This window comes from Mustela nigripes, chromosome 8, assembly GCF_022355385.1.
Source record: "Mustela nigripes isolate SB6536 chromosome 8, MUSNIG.SB6536, whole genome shotgun sequence".
Taxonomy (NCBI): domain Eukaryota; kingdom Metazoa; phylum Chordata; class Mammalia; order Carnivora; family Mustelidae; genus Mustela; species Mustela nigripes.
The window spans coordinates 7,779,561-7,802,335 of record NC_081564.1 but is presented as its reverse complement, the minus strand read 5'-3'; the positions used below and the strand labels follow the sequence as shown (position 1 = coordinate 7,802,335).

At 38.3% G+C, this 22,775-nt stretch overlaps 1 protein-coding gene and 1 pseudogene across 1 annotated transcript in view; one reads left to right on the top strand and one right to left on the bottom strand.

Annotated features, from left to right (window-relative positions):
* Positions 1–1,186: 1,186 nt before the first annotated feature.
* The window catches only part of IFT81 (intraflagellar transport 81), a 194,147-nt gene continuing 172,558 nt past the window's right edge, over positions 1,187–22,775 (bottom strand). Inside the window, exons 17-21 of the mRNA XM_059408391.1 lie at positions 14,463–14,549; positions 13,368–13,439; positions 13,195–13,284; positions 7,830–7,871; positions 1,187–1,914 (exon numbers count right to left, since the gene is read on the bottom strand). Of these exons, the coding sequence (XP_059264374.1) occupies positions 1,732–1,914; positions 7,830–7,871; positions 13,195–13,284; positions 13,368–13,439; positions 14,463–14,549 (474 nt within the window). The 3' untranslated portion in view covers positions 1,187–1,731. The remainder of the gene's footprint in view (positions 1,915–7,829; positions 7,872–13,194; positions 13,285–13,367; positions 13,440–14,462; positions 14,550–22,775) is intronic.
* Positions 15,846–15,945, top strand: LOC132024024 (U6 spliceosomal RNA; annotated as a pseudogene).

The following is a 22,775-nucleotide window of genomic DNA, read 5'->3' as shown; positions in this document are numbered from 1 at the left end:
CTGAACAAATACAACTACCTCAGTGTTCAAAAACTGATTTATTGAATTAAGAAAGGTTTATTTCCACACTGAAACACAGCCTTCCCTCGTTTAGAATCTGGTGGATCTAGTTGTTGATCTAAAGGCACAAAGAAGAATTCTGGTAGCTGATACTTGCCCAAATAAGAGGCTAAAGTAAGCTAAGAACCAGACTAAAACCACATAATAATAATAATATTAAAAAGTCTTCTTTTTTTCTTGAAATTTATTAAAAGAAAGTTTCTTTCCACACTTTCTTGGTAAGTTCTTCTTTGCTCTGATGGAGCTAATCTTTTCTTGCCATAGCTTCTAGAGTTACCAATACTCTCCCTGTTGGTAAGTTTATCCAATTACCAAGGAAGAAGTTTTCAAACAAAAAGTAAGAGCAGAACACACTTGGAAACAAAAAGATCCAAAGCCATAATCAAGTTTGCATGTTTTGCATGGGGTCGGAACAACTCTCTTCACTGAAAGGTTCTTTGCCTCTCACTGCCATCCCCAGGGCAGCTGCCAAGAATTACTAACCCAGGACGGACATGCTAATGATTTGAAATCTGAGTTTTTCAAATCTAAATCTAAAGAGAAGACATTTAAAAAAAAATTTTTTTTTTTTTTAAATTTTGAGAGAGAGAAAGAGAAAGCAAGGACAGGGTAGAGGAGTGGACAGAGAGGAAATTCCAAGAAGACTGTGCTGAGCGTGGAGCCTGATGCGGGGCTTGATCTCAGGACCCTGAGATCATGACCTGAGCTGAAACCAAGAGTCAGATACTTAATCAACTGCACCATCTAGACACCCTTAAAGGTAGACATTTAAAAAAGTATAATGAAACTGAAATGAAGTACAAGGTAGCATATGAATTTAGTATCTTTCTTTAAGGAATAATAAAAGAAATCTTCAAGTACCTGGTCCAAATGAAGCAGAAATCAGAAGCACTTTGGATGCTTGAATTTCACTTGGAATTCTACTGTAGCTTTTTACTACATGATAATTTCTATATTCTATGACTACTTTTTATATTTAAAATAAAAGTCCTCAAGACCTAAATACTATATTAGGTTTTGGGTGAAAATAAGTGATAATCCTTAAATTTAATATAGTATTATAACATGAATAGTTAAAAAAATAATTTGACACAGCTATATAATTCAAAAATAAATAGTCATCATATATACGTAAATCAAGTTTTATTTGCCTTTAAATAATTCAGACAGAACAAATATGTTATTCAAAATAGCAAATTTTCTTCAATTTTACAGAAGAAAGAGAAACTGAATTGAAACTGTAGGAATTGCTGAACTTCAGATAAATGTTTCTTCAAAACAAGAGATATTAGTTCCTAAAAGATTCCTCTAAAGTTAAAAAAAAAAAGATTAAGAACATTAAGCCATCGGGTTATTACATTTTTAAAAAACTACATGCTTCTTAATGGACATATGTTTACATTTACAGAGAGTAAATTTAGTCTCCTGTCTCATAAAACTCCTAAGACACCACTAATCTCTAAACTAAGCAAAACAATAAAAGCCATTTTTCATATTAAAAAACTTTAAAACCTAAATCTACCTTAACATTACCTTCCAAGGAAACTTAATAGGAATGGTTAACCTGAAAACAAAATGTTGTACAAATCACTTTCCAGAAAAGAAATAAATTACGGGATTATGCTTATATCTAGTAGTATCAACTAAAACCCCACATGATGGCACACAGATTCAGAGCACCAGCCGGTCTTCCCCGCCCTCCTGAATTACCTGACCCATGGGAGTTTGGCTTTGTTGTTTCAGAAAGCACTGTTTCTTACATTCCATCAACTGTTCAAAATCACGCCACATTTTCGCTTGTTTCATATTCGGACCATGACTTTCTCGTACAGCTTTTTGTTTTTCTCGGAGTTTCTACCATAAAAAAAAAAAAAATCAAGAATGATTAGATCTCAGTTGCAGGAATTTACTTCTATTGCTCTCATCAGAAGAACATGGTCTGCTTTTTGTACCTCTGATGAGTAACAGTGAACTAAACCAGTTCTTCTGAGATGTATGAAAGCTAAGATGATAAAAGTTGAATTGATGAAAGATGCAGGAAGCTTGAAGTTAAAAAGAATAGAAAAATATAAAAGAAAGGGAAGGGAAAATAAAGGGAATCAGGAAAATGGAACAGTATCATGGTATGGGAAAAAGAATGCAGATTTTGCAGTCAGAAGACTTTTGTGCCTGGGTGGCTCAGTTGGTTGGACGACTGCCTTCGGCTCAGGTCATGATCCCGGAGTCCTGGGATCGAGTCCCGCATCGGGCTCCCAGCTCTGCGGGGAGTCTGCTTCTCTCTCTGACCTTCTCCTCGCTCATGTTCTCTCTCACTGTCTCTCTCTCAAATAAATAAATAAAATCTTTAAAAAAAAAAAAAAAAAAAAAAAAAAAAAGCGGCTTTGTCACGAGCTGTAAGAATTTCTCTGGACCTCACTTCTCTCAATTGTCAATGAAGGGTAATAAAAGGGGATAATTATATAAAATTATCTGCCTTATAAGATTATTGTAATTATTTTTAAAGATTTTATTTATTTATTTGAGAGAGAGAACATGAGCAAGAGAGTGAGAGAAAGCATGAGCAGGGGGGTAAGACAGAGGGAGAAGCAGACTCCCTGCTGAGTGGGGCGCCTGACTCAGGGCTCCATCCCAGGACCCGGGGATCATAACCTGAGCTGAAGGCAGTTGCTTAACCGACTGAGCCACCCAGGAGCCCCATAGGTTATTTTTTCACACGACATAATAGATCTGGAAATACTTGATAAACTACCATATGTTACATATTGTTATTATTATTAAATAGCATATTCTTTTCTGAATCTGTGTGTGCACTATGTGCACCCAAATAAATAAAATTGTACGCATATATTCTTCAGGAAGACAGTTTTGTGATTTTTAAAAAAGTACACTATTAAATAAGCCATATCCTTATCAGAGTTGTTTTTATTTTTATTTATTTTTAAGTAGGCTCCATGCCCAGCGTAAGGCTTGAACTCACAACCCTGAGATCCAGAGTCTCATGCTCTACCAACCAAGTCAGCCAGGTGCCCCCAGAATTACTTTTGTTACTAATAACCTACGTGATTCCATCTGTCAAAACTGTTCTACTCAAAGACTCTAAAATTATAAACAGGAATAAGAAAATGTTTCATTGAATTATAAAAATATACTTTGGTCCTGTATTAGGGCAAATTCAGAAAGGGTGACTGAAAAGAGGCATAGCAGAGAGTCAGAGACAATGAGAGGAAGGAAGAAAGAGGGAAAGGAAGGCAGGCGGGTAGACCCGGCCGGGGAGAACAACGGCGATGAGAGTACACGCATCAGGAAACACAGTGTGACAGAAATGCACACTGTAACACTGAGTGTGAGAAATCACCAAGGACAGAAAAATAAGCAAAGACACGGAAGCAGGTCACACAGAAATGTCCCCATCCTTTCCTCTATTGTACACGGTTCATCTAATAGTTGATCTAAGGACACAGATGAGAAGTCTCATCCTTGGTACTTGCCCAAATAATAGGCTAAACCAAGCTTAGGACCAGATTCAAAACTGCCCTCCTCAGCCATGGCTAATGAAAGCAAAGTTAACAGTAAACAGCAACAGGAAACAAAGCAGAATTAAGAAAATATGGGTGCCTGGGTGGCTCAGTTGGTTAAGCCTCTGCCTTTGGCTCAGGTCATGATCTCAGGGTCCTGGGATCGAGTCCTGCATTGGGCTCCCTGCTCAGCGGGAAGCCTGCTTCTCCGTCTTCCTCTCCCTTTTTTCACTGCTTGTGCTCCCTCTCTCTGTCAGATAAGTAAAATCTTTAAAAAAAAAAAAAACACCCTAAAAATAAATTATCTTAAAACAAACATTTTTATCTTCATGAACTAAAACAAAAGTAGTAAGACAGATCCAGAATTTTAAGAGTTCTTAGAATGGTTTTAAGATTAAGGTACTATTTAACTATAAATTTTCTTATATTACTGGAATAATTTCCTTGTCAAAAATCCTAACAACCTATAAGTTATTTAAAGAAACTGAAGACTGCATGTGGGCACTGTCTGTGTCAGCAATATTGAATTTAATGTGCTTCATAACCATGTGTGTTTGAAAGCTTTAACTTTTTGAATACAACCGCCTTAGTATATAATTTATTTTTAATGTTACTGTGACTTGATACAGATTTATTTTGTTGATAGTTACAATGTAGAAGAATACTTGTCAGAGATTTCAGGGTTCTTTAAAGGGGAGGTGATACAGTGGGGGTGAGGGGAGTTATAACTTTCAGCACAGTATTCCACAGTACTTAGTAAAGCAAATTCTAGTGTATGGTAGTGTGAACTGCAGCACTATAGGTTGGTTTAATTCCAGAAAGCAGGTTGGCCTGAGGAAGTCTATGGATGTCCAGTCTAGCTGGTTTGGAAGACTTAGGCTATCATCACTTTTAAAGGCTAGGTTTGGTGTTTTCCTTAAAAATTTAGATCTACTCTATCTCACTGGTATGTGGAATTAAACAAAACAGTAAATCATAGGGAAAGAGAGGAAAAAATAAAATATGAAACCAGAGAGGGAGACAAACCATAAGAAACTCCCCTCCCCCGCCCCGCCCTGGCCAAGAGACTCATAATCATGGGAAACAAACTGAGGGTTGCTGGAGGGGAGAGGGAGGGGGATGGGGTAACTGGGTGTTAAACATTAAGGCGGGCACGTGATGTAACGAGCACTGAGTGTTATATAAGACTGATGAATCACTGACCTCCACCTCTGAAACCAATAATACACTATATGTTAATTGCTTTTAATTAATTATTTATTTTTAAAAAAGATTTTGTTTATTTGACAGACAGAGATTACATGTAGGCAGAGAGGCAGGCAGAGAGAGAGGAGGAAGCAGGCTCCCTACTGAGCAGAGAGCCCAATGCGGGGCTCCATCCCAGGACCCCGAGATCCATGACCTGAGCCTGAAGGCAGAGGCTTAACCCACTGAGCCAACCAGGCACCCCAATTGCTTTTAATTTTAAAAAATCAAAAAAAAAAAATGAAAGAGCATTTGGAAAGAAAAAAAAATAGATCTACTCTACAAATGAGAGGATTGAGGAACTTTGTCTCTTAAATGATACAGACTGACGATTGGGAGATGAGCTGATCAATGTCTCCTTTTGCTGAAATGTATTTGTCAGAGTGCTGCTACCTTTTTGCAAAGACCCTGCAATAAAACACCACCCTGGAAGGTGAAAGAATAATCTTTATTTAGACTTAGCAACTACATTTGAGTACTTGATTCAAATATGTGTTTTCAAGCATGAACTTATTTCTTTTTTTTTTTTTTTTAAATTTAAAAAATTTTTTTTTTTTTAATTTATTTAGTCAGAGAGAGAGAGCGAGAGCGAGCACGGGCAGACAGAGTGGCAGGCAGAGTCAGAGGGAGAAGCAGGCTCCCCGTGGAGCAAGGAGCCCGATGTGGGACTCGATCCCAGGACGCCGGGATCATGACCTGAGCCGAAGGCAGCTGCTTAACCAACTGAGCCACCCAGGCGTCCCAAGCATGAACTTATTTCTTTTTTTCCTTTTGAGTATGGCATGTCATCCCATTAAGGGAAGAGGGTGCACAGAACAAACAATTTTCTATCAAAAAAGTAAATAAAATCTTTGAACAGAAAAGTCATGCCATTGTTTTCCATACCATTTTTTCTCTGAGGTTTAACTTTAGAATATTACTTACAGGTTTATGGGAGCTATTACAGCACATATGTAAAAGCATACATACATACATGTATGTTCTTAATAATAATTCAAATTAGAAAATGTAAATAAAGGAGTTCTTGGGTGGTGCAGTTGGTTGAGCAACTGATTCCTAGTTTTGCTCAGGCTGTGATCTCAGGGTCATGTGATTGAGCCCCACATCAGGCTCTGTACTCAGCATAGAGTCTGTTTTAAGATTCTTTCTCCCTCTCTCGCTGTGCCTCCCCTACAAAAAAAATAAAACTTAAAAAAAAAAAAAAAAAAAGGAGGAGTGTCTGCATGGTTGGTTGGGCACCCAGCTGTTGATTTCAGCTCAAGGCGTGGCCTCAGGGTTATGAGCTTCAGCCCCACATTGGGCTCCATGCTGAATGTGAAACAGGCTTAAAATTCTTTCTCTCTCTCCCTCTGCCCCTTCCCCCCCATTTGCACTCTCTCTCAAAAAACATATTTTTTTAAAAAAGATTTTATTTATTTATTTGACCGACAGAGATCACAAGTAGGCAGAGTTGCAGGCAGAGAGAGAGAAGAGGAAACAGGCTCCCCGCTGAGCAGAGAGCCCGATGTGGGGCTTGATCCCAGGACACTGGGATCATGACCTGAGCTGAAGGCAGAGGCTTTAACCCATTGAGCCACCCAGGAGCCCCTCAAAAAACATTTTTTAAAAAAGAAAATGTAGGGCACCTGGGTGGCTCAGTGGGTTAAAGCCTCTGCCTTCAGCTCAGGTCATGATCCCAGGGTCCTGGGATCGAGTCCCGCTTTGGGCTCTCTCCTCAGCAGGGAGCCTGCTTCCTCCTCTCTCTCTGCCTGTCTCTCTGCCTACTTGTGTTCTCTGTCTATCAAATAAATAAATAAAAATAAAAATCTTTAAAAAAAATTTAAAAACATACAAAAGAAAATGTAAATAAGGGCACTAGCCCTGAGTTGTTGATAAATACAGATCTTTAAAAACAAACAAACAAACAAAATAATGACAGAACTGGTGTCTTTAAAATGACTGTCCAAATGTGTTGCTTTATGAAGCCAATTAAAATAATCAGTGAATTGGGTCACTGAAGCCCTGATGGTCAAGGCCTTTACTATCTACCACCTCTTCTACTAGGAATGGCTCAGAGAACTGAGAAAATAAGAGTAATCACATAAGCATATGCCTGCTTTCATAAGACTGGCAGGGAAGGAGCTAAAAATGAAAAGGAAGGTTTTTTGATTATTTGTGTTAAATGAATCAATGCTTGTAAAGGTCATGGAACAGTGTCCAGTTCATAGCAATGAGCTTTGTGTTTATTAAATAAATGAACTTATACTTATCTAATAAAGAGATACCTGAGAATTATCTGAAAACTTGTAGTTCATTAAATGTGGCAGTTTTGTTTCTTTCTTTTTTTTTTTTTAAGATTTTGTTTATTTATTTATTTGACAGACAGAGATCACAAGTAGGCAGAGAGGCAGGCAGAGAGAGAGGAGGAAGCAGGCTCTCTGCCAAGCAGAGAGCCGGATGTGGGGCTCGATCCCAGGACTCTGGGATCATGACCCGAGCCGAAGGCAGAGGCTTTAACCCACTGAGCCACCCAGGCGCCCCGGCAGTTTTGTTTCGTTTTCTTTCTTTTTTAAAGATTCCATTTATTTATCGGGGGGGGGGGGGGAAGAGAGCGAGCACAGGCAGACAGAACGGCAGGCAGAGGCAGAGGGAGAAGCAGGCTCCCGCCGAACAAGGAGCCCAATGCGGGACTCGATCCCAGGATGCCGGGATCATGACCTGAACCGAAGGCAGCTGCCCAACCAACTGAGCCACCCAGGCGTCCCAGCAGTTTTGTTTCTTATTCAGAAACTTCTCATAAACTCCTCCCTAAACAGAACTAGATTTTTCTCCAAAAATCCACATCCCTTCACTTTTATATGCACACACACATAAATTTCTAAAGAAGAGTCTTCATCTTTGCAAGAGATTAAGATCCAATTTCCCTTTGAAAACTGTACTGTAACCCTTTAAAAAGAATGACAAGGTCAAAACCACATACTGAAAGCCTGAATTAGACACAATTAAAAAAAATAAATAATACATTCTTACCTTTCCAAGATTCTCCTGTTCAGCAATATTTTTTGTATACTGCTCCCTAGGGGGTAAACATAATGATTTAGTTTCAATTTACCTCAGTTGATTTGATCATACAACTAAATTATAAATTAACTTATCAATCTAAATATATTAGACAATATAGATAGTTTAGAGTACTGGAATCAGAATGAAAATCATTACACTCTCTTTCCCCATCTTTAGTCAGTTCTTCTAGCAAATAGTAATTTATGGGGAAAAACCCACAAACCACTGCATAAGAAATTAAGAGAACTAAAATGTTAAGTACTATTTCTGGTTAATTTACACTTAAAACAATGGTAACACATTCTTGCTTAAGCCACATTTTTAAAAATTATTTTTTAAAGTTTTAATTTATTTAGGTAATCTTATCACCCAATGTGGGGCTCAAACTCACAACTCAGAGATCAAGAGTTGCATGCTTTTCTGAGTATGCCAGCCAGGCACCCTAGTCACACTTTATTTTTGAAGAGGTTTGTAGAAAGGAGAAAGGATAAACATTTTAAATAAACATTAAATAACAAAAACAAAACAAAACATTAAATAACATATAATCCTGCAATGTTACTTCTAGGCAGTCATCCTAAAGAAAACCTCTCAGAACTTTAGATAAATGTAAAGACTATTTACTTCACCATTGCTTTTAATAGTGAAGATCTGCAAACAAAGTTAGATGTCAATAGATGGGGAAATATTTAAATAAATTATGGCACATCCATTCAAAGGAATAATACAGAGTTATAAAAAGGAGGGAGTAGATCTATAAATACTGAAATAGAATTAAAAAATTTTTTTCAAGATTTTTTTTTTATTTATTTGACAGAGATCACAAGTAGGCAGAGAGGCAGGAAGAGAGGAGGAAGCAGGTTCCCTGCCGAGCAGAAAGCCTGACTCGGGGCTCGATCCCAGGACCCTGGGATCAGGGCCTGAGTTGAAGACAGAGTCTTTAACCCACTGAGCCCACCCAGGTGCCCTGAAATAGAATTTTAGACATATAATTAAGAGAAAAACTATATATGTATTTTAACCTGATTTTTGTAGGCATACACACATAATTTTCCCATGCACTTGTTAACACACGCACATGCAAATGCATGGGAAAAGAATATGGAGTAATTATACACCAAAATATTTTTATTTATTTTTATTTTAAAAAATATTTTATTTACTTGAGAGAGATACAGCGTGCATGTGGGGGTAGGAGCAGACAGAGAGGGACGAGCAGACTCTCTGTTGAGCATGAAGCCCTGTATGGGGCTCGATCTCAAAACCCTGAGATCATGACCTGAGCCAAAATCAAGAGTTGGATGCTCAACTGACTGAAATACCCAGATACCCCTACATGAAAATATTACCAACAGGCATTCCTGAGGCATGGAATGCGGGCAACATTCGGTTTGGTGTACTATGCTTCATAATGGTTCCTATGGGATTTATAAGCATTTCTTTCATAAACTAAAAAAACCTGTAATTTTCAAATAAAAATTAAAAAAACAAATAACATTGCACTGTTTTTAAACAAAATTATAATTATACACATATATTATATTTTATGATTTAAAATTTTTTTTAAGTAGTCTCCACACACAATGTAGGGCTGAAACCCATAACTCCAAGATCGAGACTCATGCACTCTACCAACTGCGCAGGCCAGGCGCCCCAAAAGTATAATTATACTGTAATACTCCACAAAACAAAAAGTGATATATAAAGTGTTAAGGACAAAGATCGAAACATGAGGACAAAGGAACCAATGACAAAGAAGATAAAAGAGACTTCAGACCTCAAATCTAGACAGAAAAAGACAGTGTTTCTGTATAAAGCTACATTGTAGTAAGTAAGAAGTTAAATAACACATAACTGGAAATCTAAGAACTCATAAACCACAAAGAGAAATTGCAGCAGCCTAAATGAAGGAAGATCTGCATTCATGCAAAAAGAAAGGTAAGTGTGACTAGACTGGAGCAATGTGGGAATCAAAAGTCCTCCTAGTGCTTGGGACGCCTGAGTGGGTCAGTTGATTAAGCGCCTGACTCTTGGTTTTGGCTGAAGTCATTACCTCGGGGTCCTGGGATCCAGCACTGCAAGGCGCCCGGTGCTCAGTGTGGAGTCTGCTTGAGACTTTCTTTCCTCTCCCCCTCTCCCTGCCCCGACTCTCTCTCATATAAATCAATAAATATTTAAAAAAATACTCAAAGTCCTTATAGAGCTGAACTGAAGGCAGAATTTGGACATGGAAATGAGGGTGAAGAGAATAAACACAATCTTGATGAAACTTTATTTTGACTTTAAAATTTATGAGACACTAAGTCAACCTGTTTAACTTTCTAGCTCTCTAGTGAAAAATAGCTAGGAGAATATAAATGATATATTCTTTAAAAAAAAAAAAAACCACTGAATTGTTAAGTTCAGATAGATGTATGTATGTATGTATTGGAGGGGGATGGGGAAGAGAGACTCTTAAGCAGGCTACTGGGGCTTGATCTCACAATCCTGAGATCATGACCTGAGCCAAAATCAAGAGTCGGCGGCTTAACTCACTGAGCAACCCAGACAACCCAAGTTTGGATAGCTCTAAATAATTCATTTATTACCCTAGAACTGAGAAATGTCCAAACTGTTTTAAAATTTCCATCTATATCTATTGGGTTTTTAATTTTTTAAAAATTTTTTAAAAAAATATTTTATTTATTTATTTGAGAGAGAGACAGTGAGAGAGAACATGAGCGAGGAGAAGGTCAGAGGGAGAAGCAAACTCCCCGTGGAGCTGAGAGCCCGATGTGGGACTCGATCCCGGGACTCCAGGATCATGACCCGAGCCGAAGGCAGTTGTTCAACCAACTGAGCCACCCAGGCGCCCCTCTATTGGGTTTTTAAAAAAGATTTTTATTTGACAGACAGATCACAAGTAGGCAGAAAGGAAGGCAGAAAGGGTGGTGGAAAGCAGGCTCCCTGCTGAGCAGAGAGCCTGATGTGGGGCTTGATCTCTGGACCCCGAGATCATGACCTGAGCAGAAGGCAGAGGCTTAACCCACTGAGCTACCCAGGAGCCCTAGAATTTCCATCTGTATTTAATCAAGACATCTTAAGGCTCATGTTCTTTTATCATATAACGCTAATGTGTAATTTTAAATTTGATGAATTCATTCAAGAAATAATTACGGAGCACCTGTTATGTACCAAGCATGCCCTGGGGTTTCAGGAAGAAAACAAGACAGAGTCTTTGTCCTCCAGGATTTCATACTATATAATTTCCAAAACACTGTTACATGCATTATATTTAACTTGATCTTCGGTGGTATAAATTGTTTTCCTTATTTTATAGGTGAAGAAATGATTTGCCCAAGGTCACAAAACTCAGAACTGGAAAAAACAGGCTAAAAAGAAATTTTGAGTCCCTCTTTAGTACTTCAAAATAAAACATCCTGCCTCTTTAAATAAAAATTTGCAATCTTTCAAAGTCATGCTAATTCCTTAGACCATTGGTCTTACTCGAAAGTATCATAAAAGTAGAAAATGGAATAATAATAAAAATATTGTGTCTATGATAATAATAATAATAATAATAATATTTTAAATACATATCAATGAATTTAGAGTATAATTAACTCTATTTTATTCATAATATTCCTAGGTACTACTCTAGCCAGGGAAAAACATTTTTTCTATAGGAAAACAAAGGAATGGTAAAGGTTTATGATGATTTTTAAAATGATGTATCTGGCCAGAAAACCAATAGTTCAGGGGCAATATTACCTTATTTACTACTTATACTGTAACTTCAGAAAAAATGGAAATTAATTTCTACAACTTTTTTTTTAAGGATAAATGTAATTTCTCACATTTGTAAAATATTACCACTGACCATACAGATTTATTTGAGCAAAGGTTATATTCAATGAAAGAATGTGAATAAGTACATTTAATATGTTTAATATGTCAGAGTATTAGAAGAAAAATTGTTCTATTTATAGGACATGTTCAGTCTGGTTTGCATTCCAGTGTATTATATATTTAAAAAATTAGAATCTGCAACATTCCATTTATTAGATTTCCTTTTTGTAATATTAATGTAAATGCCACTAAAAAAATCTCAAGTACAATCTAGAATAAATGTGAATCTTTATTTTGAGCTCTTACTGGATGGTAAAAGTGAAACATCTGAATTGTGGTAAGGGGCAAAGAAAGCTTATCTTATTCAATTACTGCATTTTGTCACAGCTAGCAATTCAAACATAAATGCATTTTTTTTCAGGCAGCATTTGATTTATTACCGTATGCTGTAAGCTTGGATTACCAAAAAAATCACCATATAAGGACTGGTGGTATTTACACACCCTTCCTTGTTTTGAAGGCTGGCACACTGCAAACACACAGCTTCTAGCTGAAACACACTCACACATGACACAATGAGCAGGCAGATGACTAGAGTCCAGGCCATGTGGGACTTTAAAAATAGACCAATCTTAGTGCTTATAAAAAAGGAATCATGAAATTATATGTATTCCTGGGGAGGGGAGAAGGGGGAGTTACTGTTTAATGATTATAGGAGTTTCTGATCTGAGTGAGAAAAAAAGGGTTGGTATTATATATACTAGTGATTGCTGCACAACATTGTGAATGTAATCAATGCAACTGAATTATACACTTAAAACTGGTAAAAATGGCAAATTTTATGTTATATGGGGTTTTTATGCCATGATTGAAAAAAAAATCAGCCAGCCAGCAAGAAAATTATGTGTATTTCTACTTAGTTAGTAGGGCTGGACTATCTGGAAGATGTTTAACAAGATTTAATCCTAAGCAATATCTTAGTATCTGCTTATTTAAGTACTTGCAATCTTAGTAGTTTAGCAACTCCATCTTGTTTATAAAACTTCTAAAGGTGACAGCCATAAAACAACGAAATCTTGCCATTGGTAACAACATAGATGGAGGTGGAGAGTATAACACTAAGTGAAATAAGCCAGTCAGAGAAAGACAAATATCATTTGATTTCACTCATATGTGGAATTTAAGAAACAAATGAACAAAGGGAAAAAAAAGAGAGAGAGAGAGACAGACCAAGAAACAGACTCTTAACTATAAAGAACACACGGACGGTTACCATAGGGGAAGGATGTGGGGGGATGGGTGAAATAGGTAAAAGGGATTAAGAGTATACCTATCATGACGAGCACTGAGTAATGTATAAAATTGCTGAATCACTGGATTGTATACCTGAAACTAAACGAACACTGTATATTAACTATTCCGGAATTTAAATAAAAAATTTAGTAAAAAAAATCTTCTATAGGGGAAAACATGAAGTAACTCAATAGAGAAACAACAAAATTACTTGCCTAATTGCCTTTCTTTTTTCTTGCTGATCAGAAGAGACATAGGCCTTCATCTCATCGGTAGCTCGACGAAGCTGTACTTCTAGGTTCTAAGTGGAAAGACCAAGTTTTTGGTTAAGTCCTTGATACAGAAAGATCTCAGAAAGTTTCTGGTCCATCTTCTTTGTTTTACCTTAATCATACAATTTGTGTAATGGTATCTACTTTCTTCTTGAAGACATTCTTCACGGAGTCCCCTGACCTCCTGCAATATATAATTTTAAATGGACAACATTATTGAAAGAATAATAATCAAACACAGAGGGATAACTTTAAATGTACAACAAAACACCATCAGTGTAATTTCTTTGTGATTACAACTTTGTTTACCATAACAGACTAGATTGCAATCTTTTCTAGAAACTATTCATATCACTCTAAAACCTACAGATTCAGTTATTCACTTATTAAGTACCTTCTGCGTGCCCAACTCTGTGCTAGGTGCTGGGGACACAGCAGTGAACAAGACTACAGATTCCTGCTCTCATTCAAATAGAGAAAACAGACACAAACAAGGAGAGAGGTAATGAAGGCAGTTTCAGATGGGTATAAATACTATGAAGAAAAGTCAGCAGTAGAAAGTGACAGGGTGGCCAAATGGGCAACATCAGAGAGGGTGATCAGAGAAGACCTCTAGGAGGAAGTAATGTTTAGGCTACCAGATGATAAAAAGGAGAGATTCAAGGCAAAGAGTTGGAAGCAGTGTCCCAGAGGGAGACGAGCACAAACAAAAGCCAGGAGGTGAAAACAAGCTTGGCCTGTTTGATGTGCAAGAAGGTGGCCAGTGTGACTGCGGCCCCGTGGATGAGGAGCAGAGCACATGGACATGAAGTTGAAGAGGCAGGTGGGCTTTGCAGACCATAGTTTGGAAGTTAGATTTTAAGTGCAATGGGAAGACAGTGAAGCGTGGCCTAAGTTTTCTAGAGGTTTCTTTGGCTCTCTATGGAGGAAAAAACCTCAGGAAGGGGAGAGTGGAGGTGGGAGAGCGGGTCTGGGTTATTGTGGGAATCCAGGAGCTGCATGATGAGGGCCTGGACTTTGGTGGGTGTGGTACAGAGAATTCAGTATGTACATATCGAGTCTGAAGAAATAAAAGATCTCTGGAGCTTAGGAGACTGGTTCAAGGGATGAGGGTCCAGATTTGGGAAACTTTTGATGTTGATGTAATGAAAACATTCATGTACAGGCAGTTTATACTAAAATGTTAAAATAAAAACCATCTTCTTACCTGTTCTAATTTGGATCGATTGCTTTCGAGGCCTGCTGCACAGCTATCATACTGGGATTTCTTTTCATCACACTCCTGGGTTAGTTCCTAGTATGAAAGGATAAATGACTGAATAAGTGAAAAACAATGGCCAAAAATGTGGCTCTGAAATAATCCATGCCCTGGTCGGTCTTGTAACTTAACTCTAAGCTTCTTAGCATACTTAAGAGTTATTTATACAACGATCAGACATTTGAGAATTATGACAGATGAAGGTGCTGATAAAAATAATAGCTACCATGTATTGAGCTGTGTGCCAGGCTCTTTATTAGGAGCTGGGGATATAATGGTGAGCAAAACAGCCAAAACCCTTCCCCTAAAGTATGTTCAGACAAGTAAACAACTGTGATGGGCAAATGTTAAGTGTTATAGGAGAACGTGGGGCTCTCACAGGCCCTACCTCAGGCTTGGAGATCGGCAGGGACAGAGGAACTGATATCTAAGGTTAGCGATGAAGGGTTAGTACCAGAGTTAGGGAGAAGGTGAACAAGGGAGGAGAATGTTCAGGAAAAAAGAACACAATGTATGAAGTCTTGGGAGGCAGAGAGAAGAAGAATTTAGGATGAACAAGTAGTTTATTATACTGGAGTATGTCTGGGAAGTGGGAGAAGACATTCAAGTCTTCCGCAGGGGCTGGGTCAGAAATTTGGAAACCACGGTAGGGCTTCTGAGCTTTACCTTTGGTAATAATTCAATCTCACCACAACCCCCTGAGGTGGGTATTGATATCCTGACACCATGCTGGGAGTAAGTTCATGGAGGCCAAGTATCTTTCCAAAGATTATACTGCTGAAAAGGGGTGTCAGAATTTGAATTCAGACTGTTTGAGTTGTTTCAAACTTTCTTCTAATATAATATTTTAGATTAGATAACTTGAAAAATCGATTAATATTTAGAAATGTTAAAAATATCTGCAAATGCTTGATAAGGTGGAGCAAATATCTTTTCAAACCCAGACCTGAAATGAACTTCTCAAGGAAGTAAGAGGAATTACCAGGGCCAAAAACAAAGGGTAATACCCTGAGCTTGCCCTTGGTGAAGGAGCAGGCTGTCTTGGTAATGGAGGGATTCTAATATTCAGGCAGGGCAGAAGACAGAGTGGAAAGTCAGAACTGAGAACCCCATAGAATCCAAGCTGTTTTTCAGCCTGAACGTAAAGGGTTAACACTAGGCCTGGACTGAAGCAAGCCAGCCTTAGAATGACCTTGGTTTCACACAGTAGTTTCCGTGGGAACTGGGAACCTGCGAGTTAACATAAATGGGTAGTGCTGTGTGTGCTTCCTTGGTTGTGTGGGACTCATCTGGTTTGGGGTGACAAGCACAGTAGAATAAAACTGGCGGGGGGCTCGCTGCAGAGAACATATACTGAAACTGGAATGATACAAGATTAGCACGGCTCCTGCACAAGGCTGACACGCAAATTCGTGAAGCATTCCATATTTAAAAAACAAAACGAAACTGGTGGGAGCTCTCTCCTGGGCCCAGACCTAGTTTGTGGTGACATGGTTAAATGTACTAAGAAGGTCAGAATCATCGGTAAACATGGGCCCTGCTACGGTGCCTCCCTCAGGAAACTGGTGAGGACGGAAATAAGCCAGCATGCCAAATACTTGTTCCTTCTGTGGCAAAACCAAGACAAAAAGAAAAGCGTTGGGGATCTGGCACCATGGTTCTCTGCAAGAGAACTGTAGTGGGTGGGGCCGGGACCGACAGCACGGCTTCTGGCCTCACAGGAGCAGCTGAAGGAATTGAAAGACCCGTAGAAGCTTCCACCATTTGAAACACTGCTGGCCCATGGTAAATGGCTTAACTGACGCATCAAAATTTCTTTGGTTTGCAGTTAAATTTGTTAATTAGATGTTCTGATTTTCATTGCATTAATCTTGCTTTCTCAAAAGAGGCTTGGAAATGAAAATCCTTCTAATTTTTATTGGAAAAGGAAACTGATGGTAAAAAGGAGTTATGACTTTTCTGTATCAAAGGGACTTACAGATACCTGAGGCTCTCATGGGTGACAGTCATACACACCCTAAATGGGAGAAAGGGCAACAGAGGCTGTGGCTGCTGGGCCTCTCAATGACATGAAGACACCATAGTAGATGACAGCCTTTTTTAGGGTCTCTGAGTCTGAGGCTAAACTACTCAGTAAATGCACCTGTGCTGCTGCAGAGGCAGCTGGAGGAAAGGGGCCTGTCCTCAGGCAGGTTTGGGTTTGACTTTACCCTTACCTACATGAACTGCTAAGCTGAGATATTAATTCAAAATTAGCTCTAAGCTTGTGATATTCCTAAAACACCTGGCACAGCCAACTGCAAAGCCACTCTGGAGGGACACGCCCTCCAACAATCCCATGCTGGGATTCAAAAGACAAAACCGTACTAAAGATAAGCTTAGGATCCAAAAATATAAACATACATGGGAACAATCAATCTTTATGAATGAAGATGAGAAGATCTAAAGAAAAAAAAGAAAAAAAACCACCAGCAGGTCACCACCTCCAGGAACTTTGGATAGTAGAAATAAACCCATTAAATAAATATGCTTGAGGAACACCTGGGTGGCTCAGTGGGTTAAAGCCTCTGCCTTCGCCTCAGGTCATGATAAAGCCCTACATTGGGCTCCCTGCTTGGTGGGGAGCCTGCTTCCTCCCCAACCCTGCATGCCTCTCTGCCTACTTGTGATCTCTCTCTGTCAAATAAATAAATAAAACCTTTTAGAAGACAAATAAATATGCTTGAAATAAAGTTATAAAGCAGGAACTGAAAACAAAATATTTTTAAAAGTATAGTGAGTAAAAAGAGAAAAACATGAAAAAAGTCATTGAAATAAAAAATTAAATGGCATAAACATAAGAATAGGCACAGCTCAGAAGATAAAAAGAGATGAAGAAATTATTTAAAATTCATTGCAGAGACACAAAAAGATAAAAATAAGAAGGCAAAGTCATGCAACAGGGGACAGATAGCCCCTGTTATCCCCATAGGGACGTGATAAGTATGCCAAACATGCATTTAATAGCAGTCGCTGGAGAACAGACTAAAAAGAACAGGGGAGAGAATACTTGAAGATATCATGTGGAATTTCCCTGGAATTAATGGAAGGCAAAAAGCACAGATTTCAGCACAGCAAATAAAACTAAATCTGTATTTAGATTGTGGTAGTGACTTTGGACAACACCAAAGACAAGGAAAAAAACAGTACAACTAATTATAGGGTAGATATTACCAATATATTAAATGATAATTAAACTTATAGCAGAACTTTCAACACAAGAGAAACCAGAAAGCAATGAGCAAGCCATTATTTAAGGGAAAAAATGATGGTTTACTTATAGTAATGATTCTTTACGGAGAGAACTACTACAAGAAAACGAAACAAGGAAATTTGATCAGGAAGAAGAAAACAGAATCCAAAAGGAAAGATCAACATATAAGCAGTAACAGCAAGAACTGTTAAATATGTGGGTAAATCTCAACAGGAAGTGACTGTATAAAATAGTAACTGTTAGTAACGACCACCATGCTGACTGTTTTTAGAGACAAACAAAGTGGGAATAAATTACCAGAGGATAACAACACACAGATAAGGCAGGAGAGGGTGTTAAACCATTCTAAGGTCCCTGTATTGTTCGGGAGAAGCTGATTAAATTTAGACTGTTAAGTCAAGAAAATAAATGTTAAAAATTTAAGAGTAAACAATATCAGAATAGAAGACAGAAAAGGAAATAAAGGGAATAAAGAAGCTAAAAAGAAATGGTGGTGTGATGAAGAGCAGGAAAGAAGAGGCACAGTAAACAGGATGCACAAAATAGAAATAAATCCCAATGTATCAATAATAGAAATAAATGTAAATGGGATTAAATTCACCAGTTCAAAAGACAAAAGAGTTTCACACTGAATGAAGAAACCACCCACACAAGATCCAGCTATATGCCATTTATGAGACAAGTGACAAAAGTAAGGGCATAGACACCTGAAAGAAAACAGAAATAAAAAGAAATACGAAGCAATCTTAATTATAAAAAGCTGGTGTACTTATGTTAATAGCGGACAAAATAAAAATCTTAGACCAAAAGCATTAGCAGGAATAAACAGAGTAAAATATAATGATAAAATGAATAATTTACAAGGAAGGTTTTTCTTTTAAAACCAGGAATCTTTTTCTTAATTGTTGCGAAGTAACATAAAATGTACCATCTTAACCATTTTTAACTGTAAAGTTAAGTACTGAGTACACTCACATTGTTGTGCAACCGAGCTTCAGAACTTTTCGTCTTGCAAAACTGAAACTCTATACACATTGAACAACTACCCATTCATCAGTAAGTTTTAAATGATGTATTTGAGAAGCTTGATCTGATGAAAACATAGAGAACCCAGTACTCAACAACTGGAAAAGACATACTCTTTTTGGGGTTCCTAGGTGGTTCAGTCATTAAGTGTCTGCCTTTGGCTCAGCTCATGATCCCAGGGTCCTGGGATCGAGCCCCACATTTGAGCCCTACATTGGGCCCCACATTGGGCTCCCTGCTCTGTGGGAGGCCTACTTCTCCCTCTCCTACTCTCCCAGCTCGTGTTCCCTCTCTTGCTGTCTCTCTCTGTCAAATAAATAAATAAAATCTTAAAAAAAAAAAAAAAAGATCAAGGCACTAAAAAAAATTAGGTTGGCCTCCTCTCTCTTCATGGCCACATTTAACCTAGAAGACGGTGGAGCTATACTTTGAAAATTCTTTTTTTTTTTTTTTTTTAATTCTTAAAGAAAGAAAGCACAATGTAAAGATTTTATGTTCAAGTCAAGTTGTTTTTTAAATTTAAGGCAAGAAACTCTAGAACATGTAAGAACTCATCAAGGAATATCGTTCTTGAGAGTTTTTTTGAGGATTCTCCTAGAGGCTGTATCACAGACAATAAAAATGAGGAAAAAGGGCAGTGAGGGCAGTGAAAGGATTGGTTATGAGTTTGAAATCCAATCACTACAGGTCGAACACTGAAAGCAAAAGTGGGAACCAGGGAAATAGAATTGAACGTAAATGTTACAAGTCTTAGCAATGTAGAAACGATACAAGAGAACCTACAGGGAAGGGAAAGGAAAATGAAGGGGGAAGGAAGAATAAATAAACTGCTTTCCTCAGTTCTTAATTGCTCGGGATGGGTGGTGAAATATCAAAGGATATAATTTAAAGCTGGTGAATCAAGTTATAATAAGTGTATTAGAAGTATAAAGGCAAACTGTAAGAGAGACAATAAAATTGACTAAAATCAGGTGCTAAAGGAGAGAGAAGGGAGGAGAAGGAAGAGGAATTATCCTAATTTCATCACTGCTCACAGCCAGAAACACACACGGGGAGGGAGAGGGAGAGAGAATGAGAGGACAAACAGGATTTTTCACTAGGCCTTAAAAGCTACCCATAAGATGTACTACGATCAAATATGTCTGCATATCAAATAGACACAAATGGGCTAAATTTACTAATTAAAACAAACCCTTCAGATTATATCACATACCCAAACCCAAATCAAGACCTATTCAGACACACACCCCAAACAAGATAACTTTCAAAAAGCTAAAAGCAAAAGATGGGCAAAAGTACAGTAGGCAAATGCAAATAAAAAGAAGCAGGGGCGCCTGGGTGGCTCAACGGGTTAAGCCTCTGCCTTCAGCTTAGATCGTGGTCTCGGGGTCCTGGGACTGAGCCCCCATTGAGCCCGGCATCGAACCCCGCATCGGGCTCTCGGCTCAGCGGGAAGCCTGCTTCTCCCTCTCTCTCTGCCTGCCTTTCTGTATACTTGTGATCTCCCTGTCAAATAAATCAATAAAATCTTAAAAAAAAAAAAAAAAAAAGGCGGGGGAAGCAGAAATTTTGTTCTTTTTTTTTTTTTTCAGTTTTCTTTTTTGTTTTGTTTTGTTTTAATTTTTTATTTTGTATAAATTGTTCTTTTTTAAAAAAGATTTTATTGATTTATTTGACAGAGAGCTAGAGAGCACAAGTAAGCAGAGCGGCAAGCAGAGGGAGAAAGAGACGCAGACTCTCTGCTGAGCAGGGAGCCGGATGTGGGGCTCGATCTCAGGACCCTGGAATCATGACCTGAGCTGAAGACAGCCGCTTAACCAACTGAGCCACCCAGGCATCCCAGAAATTTTGTTCTTAATATCCCGAAATGAATTTTGTCTCCCACCACCAAAAAAAAGTCTTTGTCTTTTCAGAGAGTAGAATAAAAGTATAGAGAACAAACTTTAGGCAGCCAATAAATAATTATCCATTCATTAATTCTCAGAAAATTTCTGGAAAACACATAAGGACCTGTTTTACTTCTGGGGAGACAAAGAAGTAATTTCTATTCTTTCCCTTAAACAATTCTTCACAGTTTGAATTCTTACACAGAACATGTATTTACTTTTATAAGAAAAAATGATCTATAAGAAATATTTCAGTGAAATCAATAATTCTATTATATACTCTAAAATCAGTACTTTAGCTTTTCCCATATATTTGCAATTATCTGTACTATGGCACTTAATTACATATAATTTATGGAACTACTCCTAAGAAAACAAATATGAAACTTTTTAAGATCTTAGGTGACTATAAAAGATTTAGATAAATGTAAATTATACATCTGGAGTTAACAATATTCTAATTATCAAATAGTTCTTAATATTCAAATTTAGAACATGCAAGTACAACAGAAAGGAAATGTATTAGCACTTCACTATAGAGGCGCCTGGGTGGCTCAGTGGATTAAGCCTCTGCCTTCAGGCTCTGATCATGGTCTCAGGGTCCTGGGATCGAGCCCCACATTGGGCTCCCTGCTCAGTAGGGAGCCTGCTTCCCCCCACCCCCTCTCTGCCTGCCTCTCTGCCTGCTTGTGATCTCTGTCAGATAAGTAAATAAAATCTTTATTTAAAAAAGCCACTTCAGGGGTACCTGGGTGGCTCAGTGGGTTAAGCCCCTGCCTTCAGCTCAGGTCATGGTCTCAGGGTCCTGGGATCGAGCCCTACATCGGGCTTCCTGCTCACTGGGGAGCCTGCTTCCCCCCTGTCCCCCCCACCTGCTTGTGATCTCTCTCTGTCAAATAAATAAATAAATAAAATCTTTAAAAAAAATAAAAAAGCCACTTCACTATAAAATTTCTTACATATTTGAGCTTCTCATTAAAGTAAGAAGTATATATGTATATATATATTTTTAAAGATTTTATTTATTTATTTGGCAGAGAGAAATCACAAGTAGTGGGAGAGGCAGGCAGAGAGAGAGAGAGGGAAGAAGGCTCCCTGCTGAGCAGAGAGCCCGATGCGGGACTCGATCCCAGGACCCTGAGATCATGACCTGAGCCGAAGGCAGCGGCTTAACCCACTGAGCCACCCAGGCGCCCAGAAGAATATATATATATATATATATATATTTTTAAGATTTTATTTATTTATTTAAGAGAGAGACAGTGAGAGAGCATGAGCGAGGAGAAGGTCAGAGAGCGAAGCAGACTCCCCATGGAGCTGGGAGCCTGATGTGGGACTCGATCCCAGAACTCCAGGATCATGACCTGAGCCGAAGGCAGTCGTCCAACCAACTGAGCCACCCAGGTGTCCCCAGAAGTATATTTTTTAATACAATGTATTTTTAAGTAGTCCTGCACTTTACCAATATATCTATGTAGTTTTGAGTGGTAAGTACACTCAAATGGTTAAAAAATGTTCCAAGTAGAAAACAATTAAGAATCTCAGTTAATATTTGGAAAGAGTTTATAATTCGTGACATGGCTAGCCTTTTTTTTTTTTTTTTTCAGTATACTTTTTATTACAAAAGGTTTCTGGATAAAAGTAGAATGATACATGGATACAGGAGGAGGACATATGGAGATAAGCAAAATGAGCATCAGGCACACACCAAACACGCCAAACTCAAACATTTTTTAAAAAAACCCAAGAGTTAATGCAAATATAGACAAGTCCTGCATTTTTTTTTTTTTTTAAGATTTATTTATTTGAGAGAGCGAGAGGAAGCATGAGCAGGGGGAGCAGCAGCAGCAGAAGCAGGCTCCCCTCTGAGCAGGGAGCTCAATGAGGGCCTTAATCTCAGGACCTTGGGATCATGACCTGAGCTGAAGGCAGATGCCCAGCTGATAGAGCCACCTAGGCGCTGCCCCCTGTATTCTTTTCAAAAGATTTTTTTTAAGGCGAGCCCAGGTGGCTCAGTTGGTTGGGCATTCGACTCTTGGTTTCAACTCAGGTTGTGATCTTGGGGTCATAAGATCGCACCCCACAATGAGCCCCACA